Source organism: Halichondria panicea, chromosome 13 (assembly GCF_963675165.1).
Source record: "Halichondria panicea chromosome 13, odHalPani1.1, whole genome shotgun sequence".
Taxonomy (NCBI): Eukaryota; Metazoa; Porifera; class Demospongiae; order Suberitida; family Halichondriidae; genus Halichondria; species Halichondria panicea.
The window spans coordinates 2961214-2972100 of NC_087389.1; the positions used below are offsets into that span (position 1 = coordinate 2961214).

General features: G+C 39.3%; 2 protein-coding genes across 3 annotated transcripts; one reads left to right on the forward strand and one right to left on the reverse strand.

The window, feature by feature from the left end:
* Positions 1-1335: 1335 nt before the first annotated feature.
* LOC135346653 (uncharacterized protein KIAA0930 homolog) lies at positions 1336-8746 on the reverse strand. 2 transcript variants are annotated; one of them, XM_064544348.1, is made up of 12 exons: positions 8536-8745; positions 8382-8479; positions 5940-5989; positions 5812-5872; positions 5674-5751; positions 5578-5606; positions 5383-5524; positions 4647-4736; positions 3163-3496; positions 2500-2539; positions 2080-2174; positions 1336-1527 (listed from the first exon to the last, which is right to left on the reverse strand). In XM_064544348.1, the coding sequence occupies exons 1-12, from the start codon at positions 8630-8632 to the stop codon at positions 1493-1495; spliced, it is 1149 nt and encodes a 382-aa protein (XP_064400418.1). In that variant the 5' UTR covers positions 8633-8745; the 3' UTR covers positions 1336-1492. The 2 variants fall into 2 exon arrangements, with proteins under 2 accessions (XP_064400418.1, XP_064400419.1); XM_064544349.1 differs by lacking the exon at positions 4647-4736 and having other exon boundaries at positions 8536-8746.
* Positions 8747-10019, forward strand: LOC135346654 (phosphatidylinositol N-acetylglucosaminyltransferase subunit Q-like). The gene has a single exon (XM_064544350.1). It carries the CDS (start codon positions 8835-8837, stop codon positions 9939-9941), a length of 1107 nt encoding a protein of 368 aa, XP_064400420.1. The 5' UTR covers positions 8747-8834; the 3' UTR covers positions 9942-10019.
* Positions 10020-10887: the final 868 nt, after the last annotated feature.

Genomic DNA, 10887 nt, shown 5'->3' on the forward strand with positions numbered 1-10887 from the left:
AGTCGTTCCTAGGGTGCAAGTACTTGCATCAGTGACATTACAAGACACAGGCGTTGCTGCAACACTCATTCGTGCCATCGACAAAATTATGATTATTGCTGTTGTCAAACGCCTCAAAGGAAACGTTAAAGTCCTTCTTGAGTACATAATTATGTAAACGGTATGTTGAAGGCTTTTACTTGGATCCATGGAGAGCTCAGCTCAACAAAGAAATGTCTATAGATAAAGTCTGGTCCCTCTATTGATTCTTGATCTTCGTATCGAATCAACAAATGTGTCTTGTGTTTGTACAAAATAGTAGTAATACAACAACGTAGCTAGAGCAGCTTGAACTGTCACAGATCTAGAGGTCTTTATTCTTTCAGCTCCAGAGCTAGAGGAATATGTAACTACTATACTGTATACAGAACAGTGTACATTAGTAATATCTGGCACTAGAGAGTGAACTTTAATCATTAACCACAAGATTGCAATTAGACTACACAACCTTTTGATGTGTGGGCGCCGCTATAGACAAACCATCTTGATTATGTATTATTAGCAAACCACCATAATTCATTTTTAACTGCATCTCTAAAAGATGCCCATGCCCCACCTACAAGCACTAAGTTTTAGGATTCCAGCCATTTATGTTGGCAAAACAAACACACCTTGTTTGTCAGGTATTATCAGTTATGAGGTTTACATTTGGCATAAGCTTACAGCAGTCAGACAGAGTATGAACAAACGGGGCTCAAAATTTGAATAGGCTTGGCCATACTATATCTCGTTTGGCCTTGTGAATAGAAGCTGTGTTTTCCAATGTTAAGCATAATTTTAAGCCACTTTCATTCATATCGAATGATGACGATATGTAGAGCTTGAAATAGATTTATTACGTTGGAAGTCTTGGGTGTGACCATCAAAGAATGTTTGTTTACCCACAAAGAGGAACCAAGTCACGAACACATGCTCATTATTAGTGCACGACAATATTATTATTGTGCACATAACATTATGGAAGTGGTGACCAAACAAATAAATATAACACTGTCGAAGATTATGACGATCAGTTCATTGGAGATAATCTTGCTATACTTTCACTCTGCTGAGTTTAGTATATGTAGTACCAAACAATTTATTAAAAATCTGCATCATTAATTTTAAGTACACATAATTGTAACAGCATGCATACACCTTAAATACAGACTATATTTTTTATAGCACTATAATACCGTATATGCTTGATCAGAGGCCGGCTCTTGTATAAAGGCCTCTCTCGAATTGTAGCCTCCTCTGCCAGCAAAATGAAACATTTAGTAGCCGCGGCCTCTGATCAAGCATATATGGTAAATATAGTGACCATGCAGAAGGCAAATTTCTGCACTCACGCACTTAACCCCCGACAATACTGGCAGACGTCGGGTGATTAATACATATAACCAGAAAAAACTGACAGGAGACAGAGGGATAGTGTTCATTGTCCACCAAGTTAAAAATGTTAATAACTGCTTCATAAAGCCATATCTTTTGTGCAGTGAAGGATATCTGGATGTGGAGAGAGAAACAGTTACAAGGAAATGAGGACCTGCACTTGAAGAATTATAGGGCACTAATGAATTAAACACAACCAAGGCTGACATTTTGTGATTTTAAGTCCAGATTATAATTATGTATTGCACATGCATCAACATATCGTGGAGTATGAACGCAAATTCCTTATGCCAGTAGCTAAAATACTGAAGTGCTACACCTTCAGCTTAATTAAGTACGTGTTAGTTGTATAGCATAATTAACTAAAAGAGGTGTAAATTAAAGCAGTAGGCATTATGACTAGCTGGCTGCATGCAGCAATACAACTCTGAACAAAAAGAAAGGGATGTTACATTTGCTTTTGCTTGGAAACCAGTATGACGCAAAACTATTCGCAATCAGCAGGTAATGTCATGCCCTCGTGCTGCACTGATACAATTTGAGCCGGGATCGAGTAGCTGTACATCCCTTTTGCATGAGTAATAATACGTATACCCTGAACAAATGATTATGCATGCACATGCTATGACTGTCAGTCCATGCAAACTACACAAAAGTACGACTTACCATCAAGTAGTGTGTACCATGGGAGTTGTACATAAGTGAGGTAGGCATACATCCTGGTAGAAATAGGATCAGTGTTGACTTTCTCAGACTGCTTGCTATGTAAAAGAATTATTATTGTAAAACCAAAAGTAACATGTAATTATAGCTACCAACTACTGGAGCATGCGAGCCTAAATTGTATGTAGGCCACATTGTGTGTATATAGGCCAATGATTTATAAGAACATGTCAAACACGTACATATAATAGGTATGTATGTACAACTACAAAAGCCGGTGCACTGATCACAAAATGTAATGACAACTAAATAGTTGGAAGTAACCTAACCCAGCAGGAACACACAGTGCTACGTTCACCTTCTAGTCCCATAATTTAGTATACTTCATACATGTACACATGTAGTTGCTATAATTATACTTACGGTTTCTTGGGCCAGAACAATTTTAGCTTTGAAAAACCACCTATGGAGTAAGGGAAAAATTTATTTTCACACAGGCTGCTTTCATCATATATAATCTCATAATTCATGCTATCGTGATGATAGAACCAACATTGTCACTCCCCTGTATAATTATACACGTAGCTAGCCTAATACGAGCATAACATTGCATTCATTGTGTCACAACTGGATAGTCCTCCGGATGCTGGCAGACATTAGTCGGGCTGAACCGAAACATAGCAATAAAATTGCTAAACTCTCAGCGTGGTGATATTTAGCATGTCTCATAATGTGAGTGTACACATTAAAATAATATATGAGATGAAACCTATATCATACTAAGTTCAGTTTATTGATACAAACCTCACCTGCAGCGCTAAAGCAAAGTTGCAGTTTATGTCATGCACTGCATGGGGACTAGAATAACATAAGAATTCAAACTATATAAGCGTTCATTATTGGATCCCAGCTTCGCAACGCGTGCTCTGTCTAGGTGAGCAGAATCAAATGTTCACACACAACACGCAGGCACGTGTACACACTGACAGAATACTACAAGCTGTGACACCACCTACACGTCTCGGTTAATAAGAATGGACATAATGCAGCTCACAGTACAATATACATGTACAGCCATGCATGGACCTTGTGTTTCTTTGTGAGCGTTGCCATCATCCTGTTCAGGCACACTGCTGCTTTCAACATGGACTTCTGAATTGTCACTGTTGGAAGAGGGGCTACTCCAGGCAGATGCTACACCGGTACCAAAGAAGTGAGCTGATGTAGAAGTATCGACAACTATTGGTGTGCACGGCTTTAGTTTTGAGAGTGAGACGTCTTTTTTCCAAACTGCAACCTCAGCAAATCCTTTCAAATGAGGACCTCTCATACGAACAAAGTGATAGGGTGTAGATAAATCAAAAACACGACTGTTTCGAGACTTGAAAGTGAGTCTTCTTAACTTGGAAGCGATATTAGTCTGTGTGCATGGGTAAAGTTTCCAGACATGGTAAAATACACAGCTATGAAGTTTTTGTTTAATTACAGGTGCAAGGAGTCTGGACCTATGATGCAACGACAGTAACGATAATGGAGGGTCCAAACTACTGAAGGACATGAAAAGCTCTATGTAATATATATCTAGTTTGTTGGATTACTGGCTGAATTGTCAATTAGAGCCATCGAGCACACTATACTCCATTGATCAATATGGCTCACTGCTGTCTTGATGGAACACGTTAAGCTCTGCACTATGGTAGCACCAAGTCAAATGCATTGCATCTGTGGTGCAAAGTGCCTCAGTACAGGTTCATATATCACACTTACGGCTGCTGCTTTTGCCAGTGAAATTTTGCAGCTCTTTCTTCACTGATGTAGTTACTAAATAGCTAGTGCTAGCTCTTGTGTGTGTGTATTCCAGCTGTAACTGCTCAACGGTTGCAACTAACAGATTCTATAGGTTTCTAGTGTGAGGCTAACAAATTAATATGTCAATTGAAATATCTATACAGATTTTAACAAACACACACACAACTTAAAAGCGAATAAACTCCCACGCACACATATCAGTGCGAGGGAGTTTATCCACTTTTAAATTTCGTGTCTTCTGTATGGCCTCAAAAAACGCGAAATTTTGTACGTCACGAAAATTTCCCACTGTACGGTATCGTGCAAATGTGTGGTATGGATGTTCACCTAATATTTCTGATATTTAATTTTAGGGGGAACGGGAACGCATCACAACTGCACCATATCGCAGTGTGTGACAGTAACGGATTTATTTTGGATCTATACCCCTCTCTTTGTTTTGTGTGGCAGCAATGAAAGTTCAAGAAGAGAAGACAGCAATTATTGTTGACGTAGATAAGTTGAATGGTACGTAACAATGTGCAACAGTTACCGTAGCAGGTATATTTCGAGGGTATATAAAATCTTTTGCGGTTTTTGCTAATTAAGCATGTACTGCGAACCTTTATACCTTGAAGCATTGGGTGTTATAAATCTTTTGAACTAACTGTCTTTCCGCGAATGTTTATACCCTAGAAATATACCCGCTATGGTTTAAATTATTAAAATTCTGCAAAACCCTGTACAAAACTGGTTTATAGCCAACTACAGTTTTTACATACTGATTGAACTTGATCTCTGGATTCATAGGCTTCTTTTAGAGCAGAGTGATCAATGGCTCCGAGGAAAACCAGCTGCTGCATAGATGCAGCCTGTAATTAAAAACAATATAATTATAATTATACCGATAACAATATGAAACTAGTATAGCCTCGTCGCTTCCGCTCCTATAGTTAATTGCTTGGTCAAAGGAAGAGAGTCTGGTATCGGCTGCTTATACGCATGCGCTAACTATTAGTCGATTTTGACTCAGATAACGATGTAAATCGCCAATAAACGAAGGACGTCAAAACAGAAGGAATTTGTGATCTAGAGTAGCAAATCCATTGTATGTACAGTAGTTTCAAGCCCTACTGTGATAGCTTCTCCTAGCCATGCTAACAATAGACTCATCTGCCTACAACAATTAGAGGTGTGGATGACCAATCGATTGACCATCATCAGAACAGGGTTAAAGACACTAGCCTGGCAAGCTTCAGAAAGAAAAAGAGCTGCAGAATGAAGTGCTGCTACATTTGACTGTGTATTCTTTGTCCGTATAGGATATTTTGAGATGAACAATTTTCAGTTTTGCCGCACATTTTACGAGCCAATGTGGCACATGCGTGAACAGTCAGTATAGCAGGCCTCTTTTTCTCTGGAGGCATGTGCGCTAAAATTAGTACGGCTCATGATCAGCTAGCCTAAAACTAGTGGTTAATTCTTATTAAAAACAACACAGACTATAGACATACTAACCTTATTAGCAGCGATTAACTGAACAGCTATTTTCTCGCCGGCTTTTTTAGAATACATGTGACTGAAGACGTCTTCAAAGTTATCAACACAAAACATAACATTAGGATAGACCACATCAGAAGTAGAATCCTTCTTGTCCATTCTGCAGAAAAGAAACTCTTAACGATTTTGCATGACAATGAGTAATTATAATACCTTCTTTGACTTGGAGATGGATACACTTGCTGTGTGCACGTTTGTGTGCGCGACAAATCAAATGTGTGCATGTATATGTGCGCGTTACGCCATTACCTGTTCTGTTTTCCTTATTACACTGTCAACAACTCCATCATGGACTGTGACTACTCCACATGTCACATGATATTCGAACTAGAAATAATAGTGCCATAAAGTATGCTACTGTAATCATACACCAGAGTCGGTGCCCACCTCATGTAAGATAAAGTTCAAATACAGTGTTTGCTCCCATAGTACAGCCTCATCACGGGGACTGCAAAGGTATTACTGATACAAAGCAAACTAGGGTGGCTATAGTGCCAAACATTATAATAACAAACCTGGGCAGTGAAGTTGCATCTCTTCTGAAGACCTCCACTAGCTCACGGCTCTGTGACAAATAAAATACCATAATTATAATAATTATAGGTTTTGCAAGACGTGTCCGTCATTTTTCTAATCATAGCGGCCATAGCGGCAAAACAATTAATTAATGTTATTTTCCAGTGGCGCACAAATAGACTACAGTGGAACCTCCATTAATGACCACCTCCAAAGAGCAACCACATGCTATATAATGGCCAAGAGCTCAGGTCCGGATTGAAACTACAATGACTTCAATTAAAGCAACCTCTCAAGAGCGGCTACCTCTCTAATCCGTATAACAAGCAGATTTCTAGTCCCCAATCGGCTTTAGCATTGGAAAATAAAGGAACAGCCACACCCAGAACTAGCAGAAAATTATTGCTGAGATGGCATTATTTTGCACAATCGTGAAAACCTAGCTGTGTAGCTTGTCACTACAGCCTTTTCAAAGCTTGTATGAGCTAAAGAAGCAGTTAGCAAAGCTCCAGGATGTAAGCAAGAAATGACTCATAGCTAGAGCATACATAACTGGCAATCTAAACCTCCCAGAAAGATCACCTCTCTATAACGGCCAAAAAGCTGTTCCCCAATGGTGTCCGTTTTATAGGAGGTTCCATTTTCAGTTTGGCGTTCACGTTACTAGCGCCAGAACGTAAAGTAATAGATAGTCGTTCAACGAGGCAATAAAAAAATGTATTAACTCCAGGCTTCTTTACTGACTCTACAGTGTGTGCAGTCTAGTGTGTGCAGTCTAGTGTGCAGTCTAGAGAATAGAATACTACAACTTGGTGAGTATTGGTGAATATCTTGACATAGAAACATTTCTAAGAAAGTATCGTTGTGTACATACGATTGAGCTTCAACACATAAAAATACATTTTCATGGCAACGTAAGGTATGTGGTTGCTTAATTATTATGTTATAGTGGGCAATATCGCTTAGGCAATGGAAAACACTAACCGATGTTGGCGAAGGTCTGGAACCCTGGCACAACTATGATGATAGTTTACCTTTTAGTGCATAGGAAAAGTTGCGCTTATAGCTTTCTTCAGCCTCATTGTAGTGTTTTTACACTACTGGCTGGGCTTATACATAATTTTATGTGTATGCAAATTAAGTTGATATAATTATTATAAACACAACTGAGTGAGAAATACTATCTAGACTGCAGGCACTGTATGTGCGCGTAACTCTCTGTCCCAGTGCATATCAAATGTCCTACTAGTAACACTATAGGCCCCTTTGCTGACCTGCTGTGATCCTACTATCGATCCGGGACTCCCAGTGCATGTCAGGTGTCCTACTTTGCATGCGCACCGAGCCATAATAACTTGTTGCGTTAAGGCTAGCCATGGTGTAAGCCATGGTGTAAGCACAGCGCTATGGCAGTCAGGTGAGCATGCATATTTAGAATGCACAGACAAACAGAGCACAGAAATGCTAACCCTCGGCTGTTTACATGAATACAATAAATGCAGGAGTATGTATATGAAGCATGGAAGCTGGCTAGTAGCAATGAAATTCTATAAACCCTTTCCATTGTTCCAGGTAACATATCATTTCAGCTGCATATACGGAATCTACCTCGAGTAAAGAACGCCTGTAGCTAGAGGCCATGCAGCCAATGTGCAAGTTCAACTTTTGCTCGCTTTTATTCGACAACGAAGCTTTAACATCAACACTGTCACTAAGGCTATCCATACTGTAAACGCAGCGCTATGGAATCCAGATGAGTAGGCTCAGAAATTACAAATAGACGGACTACCTTACCTGTGGCCGCCCAAGAGCCTCGTGACCACATGTAGAAGAAAATACTGGTACACTTATCATAGATGGAGAGGAAGGGAATTGGGAACGGAAGCGATTCACGTGATGCTTTACACTGCTTTACACTGAAGCCTACATGATGGCTCTGGGACCATCCGTGTTTCACTTTGCGAAAACCCAATGCGTACATCTTAAAGCCCCCCCCCCCTAACTGACCCATATGCCGCGAGTATCATTTGGAAATTAAGACAAAATGCATGTATCAATGGCAAGTCCCCCCCCCCCCAGTACGGGCATAAGATGATTTTGCATTTTGCTCCAGATGTTGGGAATTTATTTTGCACCATAGCCAATGTGCTAATTGCAACTCTAATGAGCTAGAGAAGGCTATAAATAATTATGATAACATCAGAACAAATGTTAATTGAGGAAATCTATCCGCTACAACCTAAGCGTCAAATTGAGAATTTGCTTGGGGCGCAATTGGAGTAATATAAAACTTCTTAGGATGGTGCTGTACTTAGAGAAAAATACGGTAGACTCTACACCATGTTCACAAAACAAATGAATTTAGATCTACATGGCGAATTGTACAGATGTCTCAAATTTAGCAACAAGGGACGTTCTGCCCAAAAAGTGATGTTACGCACCTCTCTGTCATCCCACTTTACAATGAACAGAAGATCATCTCTGTCAGTAGAGATATTCTCCACATACAATTGATGAAAAGTATCCACCCAAAATGGATCTGAAAAAGAGAGCCATCTTAAGTGGGGTACAGACTATTACCACACTAGACTCCACCTTTGGTTCTCTTTCTTTCGTCATTCCCCGGCCCAGCTTTGAAATTTGTCACATAGAATCGTTTTCTTAGCTCAGCCAGAAGGTGAGAAAAATCCATACTGCAGCTGGGAGCATAGAGGGAGTAAGGATTGCCCTATAGTAAATACTATACTGTGACTCTGTCTACAATTAATACTACGTACGTACATGTAAGATTATACTGCCAGGGTCAAAGGTCATTAAAACATGTGTGCGGTAATCAGAACAAACTGACACTGTATGCATGCTGTATGCTGTAGCTCTACTGGCTGGCTGGCTACATGTTGCTGGTGATGATTTCTACACTATACAAGAAAAACCTGTTCTATCAGCAGCTAAACTTTAAGTGGAATTGTATCTTTCATTTTAATCTTGTCTATAAGGATATATCTTCACGATGCCGTTTGTCACCAGTTATTAGAATCCTGTTGTTGACTGCTTTTCTTTTTGTTTATCTGGCTGACTTGGTGTGTGGGTGGATGGTTTATGCAGTATTGGCTCACGAAAGCACAGCTAAGCAGGGGATGTCTAAAGTAATTGCTGGATACGTTCTGTCTATGCTTCAATGGACTCGTCAGGTAATCTATTGGATTATGGGAATACCTGGAGGATTAAAACTGAACACACCACTAAACCACTATATTGGTAAAGAACTACTTGTAATTTTGGATTTGTGGCAATATTTTTATTCTGATTTTATTGCTATGTACTTGGACTCGATTTTAATGATTCTTTTGCTTCTTCTGCTATTTGGACTTACCATTTTCTTGACTGCTTTGCATGATTTTCTCAAATTTTTACATTTAAGTTTAACATGCTTCTTTGTTTTCACAAGTCGAACAGTTGGGCTTCAAGTTTCAATACTGAAATCACTAGCTAGATTATTTATGGGATCAAAATGGAATGTACTTAGAAAGCGAGTAGATTCTTGTGACTACGATACTAATCAACTTCTTGTAGGAACTATCCTGTTCACAGTTCTGTTGTTCCTGCTACCAACAACAGGTGTGTATTTTATCCTCTTTTTGATACAAAGACTTACCCAATTTGGGATTCAGCTAGTGTTGAAAGTAACTACCGTTATGTTGAACAGGAGCACGATGTCAGCTACCTCTTACCTTTGTTTCCTTATTAATGAGGATCCCTTAACATGCCTGAAAGTGAACATGAAGCTATCAGAAGGTGTTAATTGTCAAAAGGTACCACAATTGAAATTTGTACTGAATGGCAAAAACTACTCAGCTCACGAAATTCGGTTGATTGTTAAGTCGATTCCTGTCAGTGCGGAAACTATTGATCGTATAGAAGGACCATTAAGTTTAGATCATGGTGTTGCAAAGCATGCAATGTTAGAGTTTCTAGGATCTGTACCCAGAGATTTCTACTAGTCTGTATATATTATTGATTGTAGCCAAAGCATGCAAAGGTTGTTTATAATAATAATTATTATTATTGCTTTACAGTGACCATGAGACATATGTGAGAAATTAACAGAGTGTAAAAAAAAGTTGACTTAGTGAGGTAACTGATAGACTGAACCAGGGAACAGCTATAATTATATAAACTATATTATATACATTTGTAACAAGGGCACAAAATTAATAATGATACGAACACAAATTTTTCAAGTCAAAGTTCAGTTCAAAGTGTTTCCAAAGGAAATGTCTCAATTTAATTAACTTTGTTGGTGTGCACGGATAAAGTTAGGTCAATTATTCCACTGGGATTGAATTCCATGTTCTAACAAAAAAAATTCCTTGCAATGCTTAGTCTTGAGAATCTGTGACACATTTTTTGGTTTTTTGCTGCTCTGGTATTGCTATTTTTACATGTATGTATTGGTGAATATTGATTGTGTCTCTTGAGGATCGCATTTAATCATGAATACAATGTCTTGTAGACTAACAGGGCAATTAACATGTGTAAAGATAACAGTCTTGACTTATATAATCACTGATGTAGTCCTTCAAGATGTACTTTGTAGCCCTCCTCTATTTGGTACCAAGGCCTCCGCCTTTGTAAAATACGGATGTAAGCCAGATCAGTAAACACCAGCAACCATGCTCGCCCCGATATTTGTGCAAGAGGTTTCTGGAACAATCACCAAGATGCATTTTTTGATGTAAGGGTATTCTTAGTCTTGTGGACCAGCCGATATAATGGATCCGCGAGACTAGCGTATTCTACCCTAACGCACCTAGTAACCGCTCAGGAGCCGGATATGCCTACAGGAGACACGAGCAAGCTAAAAGAGGGAATATGGACAAAGGGTCAGAGAGATCGAGCGGGGAGTCTTCACACCCCTAGTCCTCTCAACCTGGGGCAAGGAAGCAG